The 26,786-nt window shown below is 37.9% G+C and overlaps 1 protein-coding gene across 1 annotated transcript; it reads right to left on the minus strand.

The window, feature by feature from the left end:
* Positions 1–2,224: 2,224 nt before the first annotated feature.
* On the minus strand, positions 2,225–26,786 carry LOC137062454 (cortexin-3). Its single transcript, XM_067433317.1, has 2 exons — positions 26,550–26,786; positions 2,225–3,517 (listed from the first exon to the last, which is right to left on the minus strand). Exons 1-2 carry the CDS (start codon positions 26,578–26,580, stop codon positions 3,189–3,191), a joined length of 360 nt encoding a protein of 119 aa, XP_067289418.1. The 5' UTR covers positions 26,581–26,786; the 3' UTR covers positions 2,225–3,188.

A 26,786-nucleotide genomic window follows, 5' to 3' on the forward strand; every position in this document is an offset into this window, starting at 1 on the left:
TTCCCGCTGGTTGTTTTCTATGTCCGCAGGTTGAAGCGACTATAATGTGATATATAGACCCATGACTGCGAATTTTAGCAGGCAACCTTGCCAAAATAACACACAGTTTACCCCCCAAACACCATTTTTCCCCCGGAGAACCCCTCAAAAAGCTATCGTTTAAGGCTAGTAGTTGGCGGGTTTTGTAGTAAAAACTTGGCAACCCTGTCTGCACGCAGGCTGGAATACATGATCTTTGCCGGTGTAAAAAAATAACATAATTTAATGATACACAGAGTACTTACCCAACATGATCATCATTTCTGAGAGAAATTGTGATGGTGAATGCATATACAAACAAGCTCTCTGTTTAGGATTCGAAAAAATATAATCCAAGCCCCTTTGATGACGTGGATGATTACGTTACTGTTTATCATCTGTCCATCATCGTCTAAAGCCCTCCCTGATGATTTCATTGGTCCGAACAGTTTCTGTTCGGGGATAATTACTCCTCTATGGAGCAAGGCCAGACCGAACTGTCCGACCTAAACATTTTGTGGGCGGGGCTGAGTTCGGCTGGCATCCAGGCTAGCCTTCTACGGGTCTTGAGAGGAAATGACATTGGTGTCATTTGAGGCCGTTCTGAACCAGTGGATTTCAACAAACATATCTTAATTTTTGTTTTCCGAAGACGAGTAAAGGTCTTATAGGTAGTAATGACAACATTTTCATTTTTGGGTGAACCCTTTAACAATTACCCTTATCTCAGGGTCAACCTCTGAACCATAAAAAAAAGCTTTAGCATTGTGACTCTTTATCACTCCATGCTTGTTACTGCACAGAATTGTTGTCCTGACCTAGATCTCCTCACAACCCAAACAATATCAGTATGGGTTACAGATTTACCCTCAGTTTCACAGACTAGGCTCAAATCTATTCCAAGACTAAAATGCATGTTTGAGCTGTTTTAACTGGAAGCAACTTCACTAATATAAAAAGATGCACATCAATAATGTTATTACGTGTGTAGGAGCTCTACAGGGGTGTTTAGGAGTTAATCACTATTAATATGACTCAAAGCTGATAAAATAGAAAAACAATGAAAAAGATATTACATTTATATAACTTTGAAAACATTTTATTATTCATCTCTCTGAAACAATAAATGGGATTGTGACACCACTAAAACAAAGCATTATAATTTTGAAGCATTTATGTTTGAATATACTGGTGCTTATACAGTTATTACTCCTCTTACTGCACAGACATCCATATTTTACAACAGTATGAAGGTCTAAATAAAAATTCCCATTGATTTGAGGCTCCACATACTGTACTGTTCAAGACATTAAACTCACAGACAGAATTGTTTAGTGCTTCATATCGATTCAGTCTTTCAAAAACAAATGAGCAGCTATTACTCATTTAAGGATCGTTAAATCTTTATCATGACACATACCATTAAACGTCCTTTAATAAGTTCTCTAAAGTTTGTCGGCTCTTTCACAGTGACAGCAGGTACAATGAATTAGTGCAACAAAAACCATCACAATCATCAATAAAATGAACTATGATAGACAGGGCAGAGGAGCATTCGCATCGGTTAAGGGTTAGTTCACCCAAAAATGCAATTTTTGTCATTAATGTCTCACTCTAATGTTGTTCAACACCTGTAAGACCTCCATTCATCTTCGGAACACAGTTTAAGATATTTTATATTTAGTCTAGCGTATCTAGTGTAGTCACACTATACTGTCCATGTCCAGAAAGGGAATAAAAACATCATCAAAGTAGTCCATATATGACATCAGTTAGTTGGTTAGAATTTCTTGAAGCATTGAAAATACATTTTGGTCCAAAAATAACAAAAACTATGACTTTATTCAGCATTGTCTTCTCTTCCGCATTTGTTTTCAAACCTCAAATAAAGATTCAAACGGTCATGAATCAGCTTATTGATTCATGATTCGTATCGCGTGTCAAACTGCAAAACTGCTGAAATCATGTAACATTGGCGATCCGAATCATGAATCAATACGCTGAGAAATGCGGAAGAGAAGACAATTCTGAATAAAGTCGTAGTTGTACCAAATTGTATTTTCGATGCTTCAAGAAATTCTAATTAACTAACTGATGTCACATATGGACTACTTTGATGATGTTTTTATTCCCTTTCTGGACATGGACAGTATAGTGTGCCTACACTTAGATACGCTGTCAGACTAAATATAAAATATCTTAAACTGTGTTCTGAAGATGAACAGAGGTCTTACGATGTGGAACGGCATTAGGGTGAGTCATTAATGACATAAATTTAATTTTGGGGTGAACTTACCCTTTAACACTGTCATCATGATCGGTGTGTCTATCCCCATCATGATGGATCTTCATGATTAGCGTTTGGCTCAAAGGCTCAAATGGGTCATGCAGCTTCACATTATGATGGTTCTGCTGATGGCAGCTTCACATATTAAGGCTTGCGAAAATACAGCCTATGTATTACAGATATAGACATAATAATCTAAGATCAGAGTATTTGTTGTGCTATAAGGCTGACAAATCCTGTGATTCCTAATTTCAAATGTACAGAACATGTGAAGAGACCTACATATTGTTAACACAATGAACAAACCGCTTATCTAGCCTATTCTAACTTTGTATTAGTATTACCTAAAGGTTTCTTAAAAGGCCCAGGATGTGACCAGAAGCACTGAAGTAATTGCCAGTAATGAAACATGTAAACTTTGACAGTGGCCGATTACAGTGCATGTTTTAAGGCTATTTTGACAAAAGCGTCATAAGTGTTTATGAAGTGCTTATAAACGTTTTAGAAAGAGCTTCTCTTCTAGAGATTTGTACTTGGCAGTTCACGACAGCACAGATATGATGAAATAAGGGTTTGATTTTTGGGAGGATACAAAAGAGGGCTACCCTGTGTCCCAGCACTAATAAAGAGCTCAAGATACATTCAGTCTGTAATAAACCACTGCACACTACTTTTCTGAAACATCCTGTATATGTGAATGGCAGTGAGGACAATGTGTGTGTGTTAATCACCTTCGCAAGATTGTTGTGGAACAGAATTGCAGAATTAACTTTTTATATGATGTATTTCTTTTACACAGTGTCATGTATTTGTAAATGACTTTAAGATGTTCAGCGCTTGACTTAAAAAATTGTTTGCCTTCATCACTGCGTGTGTGTGTCTTCTAAGCCAGTGTGTAATCAAACTGGCCCTTCTCGAGGCCATCTAGACCATCTGCCCACGTGGAAGTGGGCATGCTGCGGTACGGGTCCAGCAGGATGCGGAAGCAGCGCACAATTAGCATGCAGAGGAAGACAAAAAGGAAGATGACAAAGGCAAAGGTGGTCTTTTGCTCCAGGGTCATGCCGCCGCCCGCCACAGGACCCCCCATCTGGAGGGAGGAGGTGAATGGCTCGGCCTCCATCAGCCAGGAGATCTGCAGCGGCTCGTCCCACAGCATACGCTCGCGCATTCTCAGACGCAGGGGACCCACATCCTCCATATGGACCTCATCTGCACACATACACACACACATTTGAATGATCAAATATATGAAGTATGTTTCTTTTCCACTTTAGCTTTACCTTTAAAGTTATTCTATGGTACATTAAACAATATAGCCTTAAGTAACTCTCAAGCCCAAGCAGACTGGACCCAAAGTGGATAGAGTCCATCACACTCTTAAATCTTATTGATTCACTTGACTTTGTTCAATGGTATCTGGTCCAACACATTTACATGTCCATACTCTGGACTTGATTTTAACTAATTTTAACTCATGCTGTCTTGGACATTACAATTTAGCAGCACAAACTTTTCTTTCTGTATCTTTCTCTGTTCTTTTCTCCGGTCAAATTCTAAAAAAAAAAAACAGTTGCTTATGCCGCATGCCTTCACCTCATTCATGCTCAAATGAAGAGTTCACTATTGCTTATCATGAGCAAGTCATCAGAAATAGAATCTACTCTGCAAAACCTTGACGCTGATAAAGATCCTAGTAATTTCAACTCTACTTGTACCTCCGTTCTGAATAGCGTTGCACCAATGAGGCGCAGTGAAACAACATGCTCTTAGACAGACCTGCAGATATGCTGAGCGCAAGTGGAAAAAGGACAAACTGACGATGTCTAATGAAATCATGAGAAATGATCTTACTATGTTCCAGAGAGCAGCCAAGCCTGCAAAATGCAAAAATCTTTCTGATCTGATTAAAAATAATAATAATAAAGATAATAAATCGCAACACAAAAATCGTTTCCTTTTTCCATCATTGAATCTGTGCTAAATCTACCTGTTAAACTGTACACTGAGCCCTCTTGTTTCCCTTTGTGAAAGTTTCAGAATGTTTTTCACAAATAAGGTCACGACTATTCTCATAAATCTCATATACAGATATATCATATACATCTGCCTGATGCTCCTTTATACTCCTCTACATGGTCTGGGTTTGAGCCGCTCAACTGGCACTCCTGTAAAGAAATTGTGAATCATCTTAAGCCCACATTATGCACACAGGACATTATTCCTTTGTATTTCCTCAAAACAAATATGGATGCAGTTGTTCCAGGGCTGTTAGCAGTAATTAATAAATGCTTGCTTACTGGCACCATTCCAGCCTGCCATAAAGGGATAGTTCACCCTGCTTACACCCAAGGCATCCAAGATGTAGGTCTGTTTGTTTCTTCAGTAGAACACAAATGAAGATTTTTAACTCCAGTCGTTGCTCGTATAATGCATGTCAGTAGAGTGTATTTCTATATACACTATGAGAGTAAAAAACACATAGACATACTAGATTCGTCTGATATGAGGTAAAAAAAACAAACAAACACAAATACTGTTCAGTTTCTTGCAGAAACCAATCGTTTCGTGTCTTAAGACATCAATGTGTCGCCACGAACCACAGGGTTTAATATGGATCGTATGTCGGTGTTTTTTTACTCTCATAGTGGGTCTCATAGAAAAACATCCCATTGACAAGCATTATACGAGCAACGGTTGGAGTTAAAAATCTTCATTTGTATTCTACTAAAGAAACAACCACAGCTACATCTTGCATGTCCTGGGGGTAAGCAGATAAACATCAAATTTAAATTTTTGGGTAAACCATCGCTTTAAACATGCTGTTTTAACACCTTAAAAGTGCCTAACTTTATCCTACGTCCATATCCATCTCAAACTTGCCTTTTATCTCAAAGATCATGGAGAAAGTTGTGCTTGCCCAATTACAATCCTTCTTGTCTGTCAATTCTATCTATGTAGTTTTTCAATCAGGTTTTAAAACTCTACAACAGGCATTCTCAACCCTGGTCCTTGAGGGCCACTGTTCTGCAGAGCTTAATTTCAACACTAATCAAACACCTAAACCAGCTAATTAAACTCTTCAGGGTTACAGCCAGATGAGTTTGATCAAGGTTGGAGCTAAACTCTGGACAGTGGGCTTCGAGGACAAGGGTTGAGAACTCCTGCTCTACATAGCACTGAATCAGCTGTTTTAAGAGTCTCAAATTATATCTTTCTCACAACAGATTCAGGAAAATCCATGGCTTTGGTCCTTTTAGATCTAAGCACTGCATTTGACTTAGTCGACCACAACATACTTCTGTCACACTTAGAATTTCTTATTTGACAAATAGGTGTTTTACTGCATCTGGGCCATTATTCATCCTCCAAAAAAAACTCTTTGTTGTGGTGTCCCGCAGGGACCTGTGCTGTTCTCCCTCTATTTTTGAAAAATATGGTGTCTCTTTAACCTCTTTATGCCGATGTTACTCAAATATACCTTCCCTTATACAGCGCAAAAAAACATTTTCTCTTCAGCCTCTTTTTGATTGTCTGAATGAACTTAAGTTATGGCTTTCAAGCTCTTTTTTTATTTTTTTACTTATAAATGAAAATAAATCAGAAATAATTATGTTTGGCCTTAAGGAAAAGTGTTTTTGATCCCGGTTTTCTCACCCCATATAATACACAGTGTGCCAGGAATCTGGGGATCCTATTTGACTCTGGGGATCCTATTTGACTCTGGGGATCCTATTTGAGTTTCACTAGTTCGCACTTACATCAAATTAAATAAAGTAAAGATTATGCGTATTTGGCGTGCTGTCCGGGGGAGGGCGCCGGGCTCGGAATTTCGCCCGAACCCAGAGTATACCAGAGTTTAGTCAGGTTTAATTATCTGGACGTGCTCCTCCCGAAATTTTGTTAATAAAAACTTCACTTAAAATTTGACAAACACATCACTGCTGTTGTCAAATCGTTCTTCTTTCAATTTTGCTTCTCCATAAAGTTAACCTCTATCTCTAAACCTCTATCTCTTGTCTGCAGCTGGTCCAAAACGTGGCTGCTAGACTGCTCGAAAGGAAACAAAAATATGATCATATAACACATATTTTAATGTCTCAGCCCTGTCAAGGATTGATTTTAAAACCTTGTTATTTGTCTATAAACCTTAATGACCTAGCACCTCGTTATCTAACTGATCTATTAATTCAGTATAACCTAACAAGAAATTTGAGATCAAGTGACCGTAGTCTACTGACAATACCCAGAGTTAGACTTAAAAATCACGGTGTTCATGCTTTCGCTACTGCTGGACCCACTCTTTGAAATAGCCTTCCTCCCTATATTAGGCATACCCCATCACTCACTACTTTTAAATCTTACCTCAAGACATATTTATTTTCCTTGGCTTTTAACACCCCTTAGTACATTATCTTGGGTTTCCTTTTTTCCTGTTGATTGTTAGTTGGTTAGTTGATTACATTTGGCATGTATCCTCAGACTGGTCTGATATCCACATTTTCACAGGATTATGAATATTTGACACTGCACCCACAATTAATGGGGCTATTAGTCATTAATGCATTCCACAAATCAAAATGCTTTTTTTAAAATCTCTAAATAACAGTAAATAACATGAAGTCAAGTGAACTGATCTCTGATTATTTTTGATAATTTTTTTGATAATTTTATTTTTGATTGCCTTGCCTTGCCTTGCCTATAAGCTGCCGTGTTACACTACAGTCAGTGCACTTTACGTGTCTTGAAATATAAGGCCATTCCAAAAGGTAACCATTACTTTCAATTTAAATTTAATCTTTCTTTATTTTTTCGTTCTAACACCAAGTTAAACAGAAACAAAATGCACCCAAAATAAACTATAGTAATTTAATTTTCACTCATCACAGTGTATACCATTTATTTGAGAAACCTTTTAAAATACACTATATTGCCAAAGGTTTTGGGTTGCCAAACATGCACATGAACTTTAATGACATCCCATTCTTAATCCGTAGGGTCTAATATGGAGTTTTCCCACCCTTTGCATCTATAACAGCTTCAACTCTTCTGGGAAGGCTTTCCACAAGGTTTAGAAGTGTGTTTAGGAGAATTTTTGACCATCCTTCCAGAAGCGCATTTGTGAGGTCAGGCACTGATGTTGGACGAGAAGGCCTGGCTCACAGTCTTCACTCTAATTCATCCCAAAGGTGTTCTCTCGGGTTAAGGTCAGGACTCTGTGCAAGCCAGTCAAGTTCCTCCACCAAACTCACTCATCAATGGCTTCATTGTCTTCAATCATTTTGGAGCAGGAAGGGGCTCCCCCCAAGCTTTTTCCACAAAGTTGGGAGCATGAAATTGTCTTAAAAAATGGATTGGAATGCTGAAGCATTAAGAGTTCTTGTCACTGGATCTAAGGGACCAAGCCGTACATTCTTTATGCAACATGACATCATGACTTTGCATAACCATACAAGCCAAGTGGCGGTAGGGGCAGTGTAGGGGGGTAGAATGAAACGGCATTGATAAACACGCTAAAAAGCAATTATGCTTCTTGATAGCATGCCAAAAATGGCAAACAAATTGGCGTATCATACATACACCATTTCATGAGGCCAGTCTGCTTTCTGAACTGTTTTGCATGCCTAGGTGCTTGATTGTATACACATTTGGCCATAGAAGTGATTGGAACATCTGAATTCAATGATTTAGAGGGCTGTCCCAATGCATTTGGCAATATAGTGTTTGTGCAGGTTAGCTGAAACTTAGGTGTATTTGTGTGTAAATAATTGAGGGCAGTGTATATATTCTTTCTTACTATACATATTTTAACTTTCAAATTTACATAAGCCAATTTTTATTTTAAAAAGTCAAAAAAATCTGTGGATCTTGAGCTGCCTCCTTCTCATTGTCTTTCAGTGGCAGATTCAAAAATGTTTAAGTCTATAGCATAATCACGTAAACTATTGGATGATGTATAATTAATCCATCTTCAATCTGCACTTTATGATCTATGCACCTGATACCATGGCTGTCATTGTTTGGAGTAATGCATTACGTAATTGATTACAGTCATTTTTTTCTCTTAAAAACTCTTAATTACTCTTAATTTATTAGTAATTTAATTAGTTACTTCTGATGTATTGGTATTAAATATTGTATAGACTTAGAACATATTAAAATAAAATAATAGTTCATTTAACATCAGAATTGAACTTCTGATATTAATGTATCCTGTCTTTAAATACTTTTGTCCGTGATTTAAAATTAAATGTTCTATGATTTATTTGAAAGAATTAAGTTTCATCTATATCTTTGTATTTTAAACGTTTTAGAGTGTATAATAATAAATACACTGTTGAAGATGTAATTAGTAGCTAATTAACAATGTTTTACAGTAATTTACCCAACACTGTCAACGGATCCTAATCCTTATGCAATCCTTAGGGAGCTGCAGATTCTGTCTTGACACTGATCCCCTTAATTGTAATGACAAATTAGAGCAACGTACGGGTCTTACAGTTTAATTGGGAAAACGCACTTAATTGTAAAATAATGTTGTGGTTTCTGATTTATCCCAAATGTGAGTCAGTCATATGAAATATTTTTACTTAATACAATATATATATATATATATATATATATATATATATATATATATATATATATATATATATATATATATATATATATATATATATATATATATATATATATATATATATATATATATATTGCCATACCAACCACTTTAATAGCAGGGCAGTCATTAAGGCCTAATCTTTGGACAGTTATTTTCTAATTCTACACAGTAAAAAGTGGCAGTTTTCCAAAAGGAGTGATGTTAACTGAATTAACTTAAAAATAGCATTTTGTCAGCAAAATTTTGATTCAGCAAACTTAAATTATATTTTGACAGATGAAACTCAAAATCTTTTTTACAGGGCACTATTTACAGGGCATGCTTCTGTTGTGCTTACAATGTTAAGCTGTCATTTTTAATGATATAAAATATATTTTTTTTAACTAGGCTTTGAATCCTCAGCCCTTTACCCTAAACTAGGTGCATGTGCAATACCCAGCTCTTTTCCCTAAACTAAGTGCATTACTCCATCCTCTCTTCTCTTTAATGGTGTGAGGGCAGGGCAACCTATCAATCACAAGAGATCCACCATAAGCAAACCCTGATATAATGGACTTCGCAAAGACTGTGACACCATTTAATCATTTAGCAGACGCTTTTATCCAAAGCGACTTACAAAAAAGGGGAGAGCAATAGAAGCAACGAAACAAACAAGGCCAACAACCTGTAAGAGCTGTAAGAAGTCTCAATTAATTAGCACAGTACACCATTTTTTTTTTTACAGAACACTGGTTTTTGACACCAGTTGCCCAATGCTTAGTTGAGGCACAAATAAAATCTGTTTGTTTCTGTTGTGGTTTTGCTTTGGTCACACATTCCTTTGTCTCAGTTTCCCGCCACTTGTCTGTTCCCTTGGTTACCTTCATTAGTATAAGTTTAGTTCAGCTGTGTCTAGTTAATTATCTCGGTTCTGTTTGCTATTAGTTCCTCCTTGTTTAGACCTTGTTGTCCAGTCTCATGTTATGTTAGTGGTGTTTGGTAGTCTGTTTAAAGTTTATTTGAATAAAGCATTTCTGTTTGGAAGTCCTAGATCTGCTCATCTCTGCTGCACCACACACCTGTGTCAGGTTGTTTATTTAAAGTAAATAGAAATTAAATATTATTTGGTTTTCCCAATTTGTTGTCTTCGCAATCAGTTGTTTGAACAAATATTTTTTGCTTCTTAAATCTGTTTGTCAGTTGGACTTTTGTCAACACTGTCAGATGAAGGTTGAAAGAAATGGTTCATTTTAAAGTTGTGTTAAAATATTAAAACATCACCTGAACTATGTCTTCTTAACTTAAGAACATTGGTTATATGTGCTTAATATTAAAAAGGAGAGTAGAGAATTAAGGAATTTTAGGAACTGTAATGTTCGTGATAGTGAAAAGAGAAAAAATAGAGAATGCATTTCATCACTTAGCTCTGAACATCCTTGTTACATCACTAAAGACTTATTACTGTTGTTGGATGGACCTAATTAAAATAGCATGACTTTTAATGTGTCTGGTTGAGTTGACACAAATTGAGTTATGAAATTAATGTCAACTTTTTTGAAAAAATAAATACATTTTAAAAATAAAATACAAATGTTACCTAAGTTGAGATCATTGTTTACAAATATATACATTGCTAATAATGTAATATTCAAAAATAAAAACTAAATTAAAATCTGTTTAGTCCCTTGTCCCAACCTAGCACGTATATTTAGATCACAGATGATCTAAGTTGGAATGAGTGGAAGAGCTTCCTGTTCTCAGCATGATGCTTAATTTGGATGTGTGCTGACAGCTGAGGATTCAGCATGCTAGATAAACCCTGCACCAATTTTCTCCAATTCATCTGGATCTGGCAAGTGGAACCTTCTTTTGAATATCCTCAGGGTGTCATCAGTTACCCGATGAATAATATCATGGATGGTAGAGGATGTCAAAGGCCTCTGACACAAGAAGTCAAGTCACCTTTATTTATATATAGCACTTTACAATATAAGTCGTTTCAAGACAGCTTTACAGTGATAAGCACTTGCCAACCAAAATATAGAAATATTGTGCTCATTATTTCTATATTTCTAATAATGTGCTTTTCCCATCAATGATCTTGTTCCATTTCCACTGCCTGAACAAGTCGATGCATCAATGTGATGCGTCACACTGTTTAGGTTGTAGTGAAGTACACTGTCCTTTTTTTAGTTTAGTTTTGCCCCATTGTTGATGATAGTTTAGGATGTTTCACGTGTCTGAATTATTGTTTTCATTTTGAGCAATCAAAAAAAAAAAAAAATCTAATGATCCAATATCTTATATCTCGCTCCCTCTTTCTCTACAAAAAAATAAAAAAATAAAAAAAATTGTAAAAAAAAGTGTTTGTAGCCTACTCTTTGTTGATGTGAGATGGGGATAGGGTGGAACTCATCAAAAATATTTGATTGAAAATACATTTTAGGGGCTAAAAGAGGCTAAGCTCTCTTAACATTCTTTTCTCAACATTTTTCAACATCAACGGCACAACAGTTCTACTTCCTCACTAACATAAACTCAAACAAAATAGGGATGTACAAAACAACATCTTTTTTTGAACAACGTATCACAGTGCAAACTAAAGCATGGATGTCCAATCCTGCTCCTGGAGGCTCATCTCTCCCAGAGTTCAGCTCCAACCACAGTTAAACACATCTGATCCAGACATTCAAGGTTTCTATTCATACTAGAAATTTCCGGGCAGGTGCATGTTGAGGTATGTTGGATATAATGATAAACCATATATTATACTATATTGTATACTTTATGTAGCCTATTTATTTGATTTATTATTTAAGTTGATTTTCTGTATAGTGTAGGCCTATATTTATTTTTGGGCTGTCAGTGGTAATAAATTCAAATAATGGTATGTGACAGAGTCAGTGTTAATAACATCATTGTGTTCCTGTCGGTCAGTGTTAGAGAAACTCTACAAAAGGTGGTTTTCAAATCTGTCCTGGAGGACACCAGCCCTGCACATTTTGTATCTCCCTCATAACTGAGCTCCTATGGAATAAGAAGAAACCACACTGTTGTGACAGTGGAGAAATTAGCCAGAGAAACTGGGCTCCTGTGGGAGAAAAAAAATAGACAGACAAATGGAAATACATTTGTGTAACCAAATGGGACTCTTGTTTTGAAAAGGCTATGCCTTGTTATTGCAGGATCCTCATTCAAATTCATATGAGAGAGAGTCTTACGACTCTATTCAACATATTACAATATAAATCATGGTAAAGAAAAGAAAGTCATTGTTCATAAGAATTTGCTTTGCAAATGTGTGCTAATCATTGATTTTGAAATGCTCTAAACTGAAGCATTTTGATGCAGGCCAGATAGATTTGATACAAGCCAGTAGAACGCATAACAGCACCACATTCAGATTCTGAAACGTGAGTGCTCACATTTATTTAATGAAATCATAGCCTTTGCATTTTGAAGTATTGTGATATGTTTTTCCATCCCCAAAATATAAGATGGCGTAGCCGTACAATAATTATTTTCTGCGTCCCAATTCGCCTACTTATACTACGTCCTAAAAGTATTTTTTGTCAAGTCAAGTCAACTTTATTTATATAGCGCTTTTACAATAATGATTGTTTTAAAGCAGCTTGACAGTGTTAAACAGGAAAATTATGTAACAAAATCTGATTTGGATGTACAGTAGTTCTGGAGAAAATGGTGATGTTATCAGATCATTTCAATTCATAATATTGCAACAATGTGGGCAGATCAGTAATAAAGTTGATACAGTTAATTTAGTGATTCGTTTATTTGGATATTTAGTTGAACATTTTTGTTGAAATTTTAGTGTCCCCAACTGACCAAGCCAAGCCAAAGGCAACAGTGGCAAGTAACCAAAATTCCATCAGGCCATGATGGAGATAAGTAAACCTTGAGAGAAACCAGACTCAGTCAGGGTGCCAGTTCTCCTCTGGCATATTAAAGCTACACTGTGTGATATTTTCCCCCATCTAGCGGTGACCATCCAGTAAATATTAGTTTCTGTTCCTCTCAGTTCCGATTTAGTTTTAACTCATACGGTGGCTGATTAAGTCCAAGATTAACATGGCAATCCCCCTCTTCACATTCAACACGGTGCAATCGAGTGTTAAAACGCGAAAGGTAAAGCTTGAATTTATGGGTATGTCCCTCTTTGGCTAATGTACTTTCAAGGACAACTTGGTGACCGGCATTCAAACACCTCACCTGTATGTATTTTCAATGGCATATTATAAACTTACGAGAATACTTTATTACTTGAAAGAAGTAAATATAAATTAATGAGCACATATATTTTTGAAAGAACTAAGAGTTTTTAGCTAAGAAAACAAAAAACAAAAGTTACACAGTGTAGCTTTAACAAACAGTGTTAGATTATTATTCTGGCAACTTTACAGGTCAGAAATCATATTAGATTGGAATATTCGAAAGTTTCGGGTATCACACAAGAGATGGGTTCATTGAATACTCTTTTTGCGAAGAAAAAGTACATACTTTTGAGTGTGTAGCAGAAGAGTATGCAAGCTTTGGGACATATTACTTTATCATCTTTAATGGACTCTGTCGCTTAGTTACGTCCAACCCATCACTCTTTGAACTGCCCTGTCAATCGTGGTCACAGTTTAAATCCTCCACATTCAGTTTAATTTCCTACCTGTTTTGGAGAGAAACTTAGTAGCATGTTGTTTTGCCACTTGTGGGTCTTTAATGCAGAGACTCTCCTCGTGTGTTTGCAGTTTAAATATAATGATGCATTTAAAAGTTAATGGCCAAACACACCATTACAAAAGTTCACAATGTTGCTGCAGCTGAAATATAATGTAGACAAAACTGAATAAATATCTTAAAGGCCCCATTTACACTGCATGGTTCAAGTGACCCAATTCCGATTTTTTCCTCTCATGTGGCACAGATCGGATATGACATGATGTGAACGTGTAAGCAGTAAAAAAACACATGAATTCTGATATCCTCAGATCGGATTCAGGCCTCACTCATATGTGGTAATAAATCCGCTGCCATGTAAGCGGTCAAATCGGATATTCCCCAGTAAATGCGAGTCGTATGTCATTGAAAAAAGGACGGAGGCGAATGATGTCAACTCAGGTGGACACAAACTGCAGTGTAGCCAAGTCAGCGGTTTTCATGCGGAATTGGGCTACTTTAACACAGTTTTGAGTTGCAATTGGGTGAGTTTTGTTGTGAAAAACTGGCAACCCGGTCAAGGGCTCTCCTCTTTTTCTCCGCCTTAAGAGAGAAATGTTTTGCAGACCTTTAAAGATGTGTGGAACAGTGCAGACAGCAAAACATTGTGCAATCATTTTGTCTGCGTCCATTGCATATTACGCTGTTTTACTTCCTTTCACCGGTTAAGAACGTCTTGGGCTGTTTTGCCAGTGTACAATGTGTTGTGTTTGTCTAATGTAAACAACACAAATAAGACACGAGACAACGGTGGGCTATTCTCTTTCTTTTTACTGAGGCAAAACTCAACACGAACTCCGTGAATACAGGTGTCTCTGATTTAGACAAAACACTGGCCAACCAAATCTAATCCAGAGTTACTCTAGAGTGGCCAAACAGTACTTATTCCTGAGTGTATTAAATCAATACTCTACACTTCCTCCCTCCCTAGATAAGAAAATCTTAAACAAAACATCTCTCTTACAAAATAAATAAACATATGCCACTGTATGACTATAATGTTCACTTAAGTTTTTTTTTTTTTTTTTTAATAAATCAAGACGGTTTGGTGTTCTCCTTACACGGGTAGGATAACGTTTCTCTTCACAGGTCAGAATTGGTGGTTGCGGTTCTTCATTGTGAGATACAGTGTCATCCTGAGGTGTTGTTGTATCACTTTCACTAGTCGCAGTAGCAGTATCCGTAGTGGTGAATGGAACACTGACAGGAACACTTTCCAGAGGAACATTTGATCTACTTAATTAATCAATATGTCGTCTCCAGATGGTATCTGGTGCAATCTCAACTGTGTATGAGAGTGGTCCTTTCCTTTCCTTGACCTTTGCAGGTGTCCATTTGTAATCTCCTCTGTAATTCCTAGCAAGCACACTCTCTCCAACTTCCAACTCTCTTGTTTTTCCTCCTCCCTGTGACTGCTTCATCTGTTTGTCGTGTACTGTTCTCCTCAAATTAGGTTTCAACAAATCCAGCCTTGAACGTAAGGATCTACCAAGGAACAACATGGCAGGTGTTCGATTTGTGGTGACATGAGTTGCATTCCGATATGCCAATAAGAAGTTGTGTAGCTTCTGGTTCAGCGTGATCTTTTCACCTGTCATGGCCCGCAGTGCGTTCTTCAAGGCTTACACAAATCTCTCTGCTAAGCCATTTGTAGCTGGGTGGTAGGGCGCCGAGGTCACATGCTTGATTCCATTGTTCCTTAGAAAGATCTGGAATTCCTCAGATATAAACTGGGGACCATTGTCACTCACCAGCTGTTCCGGTACCCCAGTTCTTGCAAAAAGTTCTCTCAGAACGGTCACAGTTTGGGTAGTTGTTGTGGAGGTCATGCTGAACACTTCTGGCCACTTTGAACAGGCGTCAACGACAACCAAAAATGTTGTGCCCATGAAAGGACCTGCAAAATCAACATGGATCCTTTGCCACGGTAACGCAGGCCATTCCCAAGGATGTAATGGTGCCGTTTTTGGCATCTTTTGCACGTACTGACACCCTAAACAGTGCGCGGCAAGCTGCTCGATCTGTTGATCTATACCAGGCCACCATACGAAACTTCTTGCAAGGGCCTTCATCTTTACCACTCCAAGATGTCCAACGTGGAGCTCCTTCAAGACTCGAGTTCGCAACTTAGGTACAACAACTCTTATTCCCCACATGATGCAACCCCCATCTAGAGTGAGTTCATCACGGCGCTGATAAAATTGTGTGAAGCGATTCTTCTGCTCTGCATTCCAACCAGACTGTATACCTGAATATATATGGGACAATGCAGGATCTCTCCTGGTTTCTCTCCGAATCATTTCATCGGTAATAGGAGAACTCTCAAGCTGAGCAATTGTAAAAACATCCACAGGCGTGCTCACATTGTCTGCCTTTGCCTCCAATGGCGCATCCAATGGCAGAGGTGATAACCCATCAGCGTTAGCATGTCTGTGCGTTTTTTAAATTCAATCTGGTATCTATGTCCTCCGAGAAACAATGCCCACCTTTGCATTCGTGCTGCAGCTGTCAGTGGAACTCCCTTCTGAGGACTAAAGATGGAAACCAGCGGCTGATGGTCTGTAACCAAGGTAAATGTGTTTCCATACAGATACTGATTGAATCGTTTTACACCCCATACCAAGCTCAAAGCTTCCCTGTCAATCTGTGCATAGTTTTTCTCTGCAGCACTGAGGGAGCGTGATGCGAAAGCTATGGGACGCTCCATTCCATCTGTCATCACATGCGACAACACCGCTCCGATACCGTATGACGAGGCATCACATGCTAACCTTAGAGGTTTGTGTGGGTCAAAATGAGTCAGAACTGTATCTGACATCACCAGTTTCTTCGCGTCCTGCAAAGCTTGTGTGCATTGCCTTGTCCACGTCCATTTCTTTCCTGCTTGTAACAGGGAATTTAGAGTATGGAGAACGGTTGCTAGATTTGGCAAAAACCTTTTGTAATAATTGATAAATCCCAGTAAGGACCTCAATTGCGAAACATCTTTCGGCTGTGGAGCCTCTGCAACAGCTCTTAACTTGTCATTATCAATGTCATTAGCTTTGAAATACTGCTCGATTCGTTCACAGTACAAAGTCCAGTCATCCGTGGCATTGTCAAATGCATCAATCTTTCCAATATATCCTGCCATCTTTCTTCTCTGACTTACTATTTCGCGTTGACTCTGACGTTACCGCTTAATCTCTGTGAGTGGAATTCTTCTCTCTCTATCACTTCTCCCCAGGAAAAAAAATGCCCATCCGAAAAAAAAACCTAGGAGAAAGTGCTTCCATTTAAATTCCAAAAATCCTCGTCGCCAACTGTTGTGTTTGTCTAATGTAAACAACACAAATAAGATGCGAGACAACGGTGGGCTATTATATATGAGGCAAAACTCAACACGAACTCCATGAATACAGGTGTCTCTGATTTAGAAAAAACACTGGCCAATCAAATCTAATCCAGAGTTACTCTAGAGTGGCCAAACAGTACTTATTCCTGAGTGTATTAAATCAATACTCTACAAAATGTAAATGCAAATATCGTATACGGGTCGCTTTTGAAAAGATGATGTCGGGTCGTCAAAAAAATCGAATATAGTCACTAAATTGAAATTGTGCATCAAGACCTGCAGTGTAAATGCAGCCTTAGTCAGGTTAAATACTGATAATTGAACCCCTTTATAGAGAGAGAGAGAGAGAGAGAGAGAGAGAGAGAGAGAGAGAGAGAGAGAGAGAGAGAGAGAGAGAGAGAGAGAGAGAGTTGTCGGCTATTGTTCCTTCTGTACAGTCAAACCCATTGTGACCGAGCTTAAGTGAGCATGAGACAGTGATTATCAACTGATTTCAACTAGTGGCTGATTGTTTGGCGTAATATGCAATGTTGTATTGCCATCATTTTTAGTGATTTAGCCTCACGATACGTTCACTCGCTTTACCAGCAAGTATATTTATTGTTCATCGTCATGGCAACCACTTGCACATCCATGATGAACGTACTTCTCGTTTGTGAAAAGTATCTGTCTTTACTGTAATACACAGATTAATACAGTAATTGCAAGATTGCAAGAAAAGCTTGATCGGCACACTGTCTGCCAGTTTAGTTTCCTAGCATAAGTTGCCAAAAAAAAAGAGCTTGAGCTATGTTAAATTTGCTTTATGGAACCAAATAAACTGACAATGAGTTAGACTAACTGAAAAAATGGCTAATTTTGGTAAACTTGTTTTATGGAACAGGACTCTGGAGGGTCACTGTCCTGAATAGTTTATCTCCAACTTGCCCTCAACAAGACTCTTGATTAGCCGGTTCAGGTGTGTTTGATTGGGGTCTCTGGATTGAACTGGACACCCCTGCTCCAAGACCTCAAATATGTGTGTTAAACAAGAGAGACATCTAAAATGAGCAGTGTTCTCCACTGCTTTCTACAGACTGTGCGATTTCAGTCAAGTCACCATTTTTTCTATAGTGCTTTATACAATACAGATTGTTTCAAATCAAATTTACTGGGAAAACAGGAAAGATGATAAAATACCACTGTTGTTCAGCTGAAGTCAATTCAGTGTTGATTCAGTTCCGCTGTAAAGATCCTCAATTATTACAGTAGTTAATTTAATCTATAAAGCAGTTCTGGAGAAAATGGTAATGCAAAACTCAGTTCTCATACAGTACATTCAGATCAATAATAATATATTATAAGATCATAACAAATCACACTGTACAGTATGGATCTTGGGTACTACATACAGTGCCTTGCGAAAGTATTTGGCCCCCTTGAACTTTGCGAACTTTTGCCACATTTCAGGCTTCAAACATAATGATATGAAACTGTAATTTTTTGTGAAGAATCAACAACAAGTGGGACACAATCATGAAGTGGAACGAAATTTATTGGATATTGCAAACTTTTTTAACAATTCAAAAACTGAAAAATTTGGCGTGCAAAATTATTCGGCCCTCTTAAGTTATAACTTTGTAGCGCCACCTTTTGCTGCGATTACAGCTGTAAGTCGCTTGCGGTATGTCTCTATCAGTTTTGCACATCGAGAGACTGACATTTTTGCCCATTCCTCCTTGCAGAACAGCTCGAGCTCACTCAGGTTGAATGGAGAGCGTATGTGAACAGCAGTTTTCAGTTCTTTCCACAGATTCTCAATTGGATTTAGGTCTGGACTTTGACTTGGCCATTCTAACACCTGTATATGTTTATTTTTGAACCATTCCATTGTAGATTTTGCTTTATGTTTTGGATCATTGTCTTGTTGGAAGACAAATCTCCGTCCCAGTCTCAGGTCTTTTGCAGACTCCATCAGGTTTTCTTCCAGAATGGTCCTGTATTTGGCTCCATCCATCTTCCCATCAATTTTAACCATCTTCCCTGTCCCTGCTGAACATGGGCGTAGATTACGCGGGGGACGTGTCCCCCTCACTTTTAATAAAATGTATTTTCGTCCCCCGCACTTTTACTGGGTCTCACCGATCCTAGTCGACCCGCTCCGAGCAGGATTCGAACCGGTGTTACCCTGTGCGGGGGCGGACAAGTTAACAGGGACGCTAACGACAGCCTTCTCTAAACTCGGTTGATAGCGCGCTTCTTGAGGTCAGGGGCAAGTGTATTTACATAGAAACCAATGTGAATACATCAAGATTTAAATTCAGAGACAAAAAAATATCTATGCATGACCTGTAATTTTTTCCGAATCTTAATATGAGGAGGGCGCTCTCACAGAAAGTCCAAAAGTGGATTCGTAATACCCTGTCACGCTGGAGCTGCAGCTGAAGGAAAACTATCGTTATGATGATGAAACGTGACGACGACAATCAGACGATTGCGACAATATATGCTTTATGTGTGTTTTTTAAGTCATCTCAATGTAGGCTATTTATTGACAATAAAGTATCATATGAATATGCAGCTTTTTTAATGTTTAGTAGCCCCTATTCTGCTCACCACGGCTGCATTTATGTAATCGAAAATAGTTAAAACAGTAATATTTTGAACATTATTACAAATTAAAACCGCTTTTTTTCCCTATGTGAATATATAGTAATTTATTCCTGTGATCAAAGCTGAATTTATCATCATTACTCCAGTCTTCAGTGTCACATGATCCTTCACTAATCATTCTCAGATGAGGATTTCATAATCAAGAAACATTTATGATTATTATCTGTGTTGAAACAGTTCCCAAAATGTTGTGGAAACCATGATAGCCTACATGTTATTTTTCAGGATTATTTAATGAATAGAAAGTTCAATGGACAGCATTTATTTGCATTTATTAAATAAATTATCTAATTTGTAATATTAAAAATATCACTTGTGATCAATTTAATGCATGTCTGATCAATAAAAGTATTAATTTCTCTCTTTTTTAATTTTACCACAAATGTTTAGAAAATTAAGCATCACCATGAGCAGCACAACTGATAATAATCCTCAATGTGTGTTTATCATCAGATCCTCATATGGGAATGATTAAGGATCACTGAAGACTGGAGTAATGATGATAAATTCAGCTTTGATCACAGGAATAAATTACATTTTACTATATATTCACATAGGGAACAGATGAGTTACATCAGAATATATATATTTTTTTACATTGCATAAAATCTATGGAGTCTTAATGCAGAAGTGTTTGTAGTATATAAACCAATCATAAAATTGGCAACAAAAAAAAAAGGGAGAATAGGAGAATAATATTATAGATATTAATTATTGGTTATTGTTCAGCAGTGTATTTGATATCTTGCCCAATTAAAAGCAAGAGATGCGATAAATTATATTGGTCCAAAAAAAAAAAAAAAATGGTATTACGACATTTCTGTCCCCCTCACTTCTGAAAAGATGGCTACGCCCCTGCTGCTGAAGAAAAGCAGGCCCAAACCATGATGCTGCCACCACCATGTTTGAATGTGGGGATGGTGTGTTCAGGGTGATGAGCTGTGTGGTTTTTACGCCAAACATAATGTTTTGCAGTGGTCTGATACTCCTTCCATTTCAATATTATAGCTTGCACAGTGCTCTTTGGGATGTTTAAAGGGATCCCCTGGTGTTGAGACTTGTATGGCTTAATATAACAAATGATGTCTCTTACTGAATTATGTAGTAGAAAACCCATGAAAGATCTACGTTATTTAAAAAATCGATTTTATATTTGGACCATGGGCGGCGCCATTTTGTTTGCGTTCTAGGTTGATGACGTAGAATGGTTGCACTCCTCAATCAGCTGGCGTTACCCGTAGCTATTTTTACCACAATGCAACTCGAAAATTGTTTCAGAGTTAAACAAAACCAATGAATTGCTTTGTAATTGTTCTTAAAACACACTCAAACATACATGTGCACACAAACTCACCTACACAAGTCACAAACAGATCGGCGGGCGGGCACACACACCTGACAGACTGCGCTGTCTCAATCGAGATGTTGGGCTGCTCAGTCTCCGCGACAGGGGCTGAATCTGAAATAGACCCCTATACCCTGAAATAGGGCATTATTTGAAGGGACGGCCATTTGTAGTGTTGTCCGACATCATTGTGGACATGTTCGAGTGCAGTCATTCAGTCTCACGTTGCACCGCAACGAGTGTACAGCCGATTTACAAACAGCTGTTCGACTTCACGCACCCAAACATACATGTGCACACAAACTCTCTCTCTCACACAGACACACACACCCCAACAGATCCGCGCGAAAACACACACACACACCCCCCCCAACAGATTGGCGTGAACACACACACACATACACACACACACGCACTGCGTGCGCGCATACATAACCCTCAATCACTATTCCCTGTGTTGATATCATAGATAGACTTTTGATATGCAGTAGATTAACTGTAATGCCTAATGTATCCAGCAGAGGGAAATATCTAGGTAGGACGATGGGATAGGGTAACGTGAGGAAGACAGGCAGGATGTTTTGGTGATGATGCATGGGATTGGTTTGTGCATTAAAGTTTGAGCACAAGCTCAGTGAATTAACCTCAATCTTTAAACTTTCACTTTTAAGACACAAATAACATTTGCTACTTTTGTTCACTAATACAACTTGAAGGAGTGAATGAAGACGAGTGCGTGAAGTCGGACAGCTGTTTGTAAATCGGCTGTACACTCGTTATTGCGGTGCAACGTGAGACTGAATGACTGCACTCGAACATGTCCACTATGGTGTCGGACAACACTACAAATGGCCGTCCCTTCAAATAATGCCCTATTTCAGGGTATAGGGGTCAATTTCAGATTCAGCCCCTGTCGTGGAGACTGAGCAGCCCAACATCTTGATTGAGACAGCGCAGTCTATCAGGTGTGTGTGCCCGCCCGCCGATCTGTTTGTGACTTGTGTAGGTGAGTTTGTGTGCACATGTATGTTTGAGTGTGTTTAAAGTACAATTACAAAGCAATTCATTGGTTTTGTTTAACTCTGAAACAATTTTCGAGTTGCATTGTGGTAAAAATAGCTACGGGTAGCGCCAGCTGATGAGTAGTGCAACCATTCTACGTCATCAACCTAGAACGCAAACAAAATGGCGCCGCCCATGGTCCAAATATAAAATCGATTTTTCAAATAATGTAGATCTTTCATGGGTTTTCTACTACATATTTCAGTAAGAGATATGTTTATGTTATATTAAGCCATACAAGTCTCAACACCATGGGATCCCTTTAAAGCTTGGGAAATCTTTTTGTATCCAAATCTGGCTTTAAACTTCTCCATAACAGTATCTCGGACCTGCCTGGTGTGTTCCTTGTTCTTCATGATGCTCTCTGCGCTTTAAACGGCCCTCTGAGACTATCGCAGTGCAGGTGCATTTATACGGAGACTTGATTACACACAGGTGGATTCTATTTATCATTATTAGTCATTTAGGTCAACATTGGATCATTCAGAGATCCTCAGTGAACCTCTGGAGAGAGTTTGCTGCACTGAAAGTAAAGGGGGCGAATAATTTTGCACGCCCAATTTTTCAGTTTTTGATTTGTTAAAAAAGTTTGAAATATCCAATAAATTTCATTCCACTTCATGATTGTGTCTTACTTGTTGTTGATTCTTCACAAAAAATTACAGTTTTATATCTTTATGTTTGAAGCCTGGAAATGTGAAAAAAGGTCGCAAAGTTCAAGGGGGCCGAATACTTTCGCATGGCACTGTATGTATGAATATACGATAGTCACATCTTTTGAATTGTAAGCTACGATGCAAGTAAATATAGAAGACTAAAACATCGTCAGCATTAGTGGCAAAAAAAATATAGCAATATTAATTGCATTTTGGCCATTTTAGTTTTTATGTGGTGAAAAAAGAGGAGAAAGTGAAAGAGAATATGGACACGGTAATCGCTACACTCTAAAAAATGCTGGGTTAAAAACAACCCAAGTTGGGTTGAAAATGCACCGACCCAACAATTGAGTTGTTTTAACCCAATGGTTGAGTTGTTTTAACCCAGTGGTTGAGTTGTTTTACCCCAGTGGTTGGGTTAAATGTTGCTTAAGACAACCCAATTGCTGGGTAAGAACAACTCAACCATTGGGTTAAAACAACCCAATTGTTGGGTCGGTGCATTTTCAACCCAACTTGGGTTGTTTTTAACCCAGCATTTTTTAGAGTGTAGGGAAGAGAGCCCAACCTGGCATGCCAATTTTGTTGCCATGTCGCGTTGATCGATATGCCATTTCATGTTGCATTTTTATTGGTTAGTTAATAGACATAGGTCTAGCAGCAAAACACTGTAAGCTGTCTTTGAACCTCTCTAACTGTACGACGTAGGACCACGGTTTAGAAGCCATGACCACAGAAATCGCTCCGATTGGTCATCTTTCGCTTCAAACAGTCCAAAATCTTACAATTTGTACTATGCATAAACACTAAGTGTAACTATCAGCTGTAAATTTAGGCAAGGCAAGGCAAGGCAAGGCAAGGCAAGGCAAGGCAAGGCAAGTTTATTTGTATAGCACATTTCATACCCAATGGCAATTCAAAGTGCTTTACATAGAAATTAATTAAAACAGTGGTAACAAATGCATGAGAAAAAAAGAGTACCATATGGACGAATAGAAATTTAAAACAAGCATAGTTAAAAACAGTTGTAAAGACAATAATAAGAATAAAAAATAAAAAATAAAAATAAAAAGGTCAGATCCCTGATATAAAAATAAACATTCTTCAGTTTACAGCCTACATACATGTACCATCTTTATTAGAGCACCTCTCATTCATTTCTTTCTCAAACACGTTCATAACATCCATTTTAATCACTATTCCCTGATTTTTACTCAGTAACCTTCTTGTTAAACCCATTCTCACTCATCATACCCTCCACAGATTTACACACACTCAAACCTTTTTGTCAAACTTACTATTTCCATCAAACCCAGTTTTCACTCATCATATTTAACTCAAAAGAACATATAAAATAAACAATAACCAAAGATAAGAACAAAGGTAAACTAAAACAATTATAAAAAGAATAAAGAGATAAGATATGGTGCAATCAGTCGGACATACAGTGGCTCAGAGCTCATTTAGTAAACGCACAGCTGAACAGATGTGTTTTGGGTCTGTCTAGCTTTGCCTAGTTCAACATTGAAAGCATGAAGGGTGTCTTTATAGATGTTATAATGGACTACAAGTTTTGTCTTCCGCCACATGCGTTCAGATTTTCTGCATTGTCTTTTCATTATTTGTATTGCTGTTGAGTTTCTCCATGGTGCTTTTTGTTTGGTACTCTTTTTCCTGACTTTTAGAGGAGCAATATCATCAATTACACTCTTAACTTTTGAGTTAAAGGAGTCAAGGAGAAAATCAACACAGTCTGCAGATATGCTTGGTGTTAGAGATAAAGCCTTCATAAACAGCACATTAGTGTTCTCATTTAAGCATCTCTTTTTGACAGAGACAGATCTAGCTTCAATGGCAGGAGAGATTGATATATCAAAGAAAATACAGAAATGATCAGACAGTGCCACATCCTTAATAACAATTGATGAAATGTTTAGACCCTTACTGATAAGTAAATCTAGGGTGTGTCCACGATTGTGTGTGGGTCCATTTACATGCTGTGTCAAATCAAAGGTGTTAAGAACAGTCATGAGCTCTTTTGTTGTACGGGATTCAATATTGTCTATGTGAATGTTAAAATCCCCAGCAATAGCAAAACAGTCGAACTCTGAGGAAATTATTGATAACAGTTCTGTAAATTCCTCAGTAAAGGCTGGAGAGTACTTTGGAGGCCTGTAAATAATGATAAGCAGGATGCGTGGAGAACCTTTTAACACAATACCCAGATATTCTAGAGACAAATAGTCACCAAATGATACTTGCTTACATTGATTGAAATCTTTAAAAAGAGCAGCAACACCCCCACCTCTCCTAACTGCTCTGCAAACACTCATAAAAGTAAAGTTAGGAGGGGCTGCTTCATTTAGGACTGTTGCACTACAGTTTACTCGTTTTATCGCATCCCTGTTTATTATTACAAATCCTGCTCTGTCATGATTGAATGTACAGAGGCTGAAGGTCTTGTCTTTTTAAAATAGTTGTCACTTCTAAAATTAATTTCATTAAAATTTGACCGTGCTTATTTGGAGGGGGTTCAACTTCACGGTAATAGAACTGTCCACCTCAATACACAAATACTACAGATTAACCATCCAGGCTTGTTGTCCATTAAAATGCCTTCTTTTGGAGAGAATTTAAATGCAGACCATTGTTCTCACCCTCTTTTTTACAGCAAGCTAAATGTTTTACCTTTATATCAGCTCAGGACATGAATTGATGTTGTCTGTGGTCTAATAAATCTTATAAACCACTGAACCTAGTCAACCAAAACAAAACCTATCACAAACCTTATTCCTGACCTCTGGAACACAAAAATTCAGTTGCTGATTTCTAATAAAATGTTCATATAATAAATATAAATGTTCATAATAAAATATTATGTACAAGAGAAATAGCCTATGGAATATGTGATAGGCCTACTCAATGGATATTTACGCAATGGATTAAAGTTTCCTTAGAAGTGGCTAATGAATGCAGATCTTACTGCAGTAAGGGAAAGAAGGAGAGAGAGAGTGAGTGAGTGAGTGAGTGAGTGAGTGAGTGTGAGAGAGAGAGAGAGAGAGAGAGAGAGAGAGAGAGAGAGAGAGAGAGAGAGAGAGAGAGAGAGAGAGAGGTGTAGTGTAGTTAACTTCAGTACTAGCCTACTGAGTAACATAGAAGTCACTGCATCTTACAACAGAGAACAGTTTCATCTGTCAACTGTCCAGATTTACTGATATGTTTGTGTAGAGATAATGACTTTACATGAAATATAAAGTAAATATGTTTTACAAAACATAATGCGATAAACAGAAGCACTGAGCACACAAACTCTCTATATTTCTGTCTCTGTCTCTCTCTCTCACACACACTCACACACACTGTGAAAGCTACTGCATGGATTTCGATGATGAATGATGATCAGACTCAAATGTTAAAGGAAGTCAAATGACCTTATCAAATATACATTTGTCATCTTCTTATATTTTCACATTTCACCCCATATTCCACATGGTTTCATGGCAAGGGCAAATCAGGTGATCAGACATAGGCTATGAGAGACATGAACTTAACTGTGCGCGTGAGCCGACACCCTTTTTACTGCAGTCAGAGGGTGTGAAAATTAACTACTGTGATTTTATACTGTTCACACAGTGTCATCTCCATCAACAGAGTGTTTCTATGGAAATACGAGCAATACTTATCAGCAAGAATTACTGAATTAGCGCCGAATGTCAATGCGGTATGCTTGTGTCATGATCGATCAACAAGTGAAATGACAAGAGTCGACACAAACAGCAATCTACTGACATGAGGGGGGAAATCATGTATTGATTTAATGTGCAGATGACAGTTATGTGAATGATATTTGATGGTTTGACTCGCACCTTTGTCTCCCTGTGAGAATGTGGGATCCATTTCCACAGTTACAGTAAAATCCAGCGGAATTCGCCCATTCTAGCGTCACATCCACATCAGTCCACAAACGGCGGACAGCGACACGACACCAAAGGACTCACCTTTGTTATTTTAAAATAATGAGAGAAATAATACAGCTTCCGCTTAATTGTAGAAGCGTGAACGCGACGCTACTGCGCACACGGTCGCGTCTCGCGCCTCAGTGT

This window comes from Pseudorasbora parva, chromosome 23 (assembly GCF_024679245.1).
Source record: "Pseudorasbora parva isolate DD20220531a chromosome 23, ASM2467924v1, whole genome shotgun sequence".
Taxonomy (NCBI): Eukaryota; Metazoa; Chordata; class Actinopteri; order Cypriniformes; family Gobionidae; genus Pseudorasbora; species Pseudorasbora parva.

Excerpts from the sequence above, each read along its gene's own strand:
- LOC137062454 (XM_067433317.1), bottom strand. The coding sequence starts at position 26,580 with ATGGATCCCACATTCTCACAGGGAGACAAAG. Across the intron at positions 3,518-26,549 it reads ATTCTCACAGGGAGACAAAG|ATGAGGTCCATATGGAGGAT; the intron begins GTGCGAGTCAAA and ends GTATGTGTGCAG.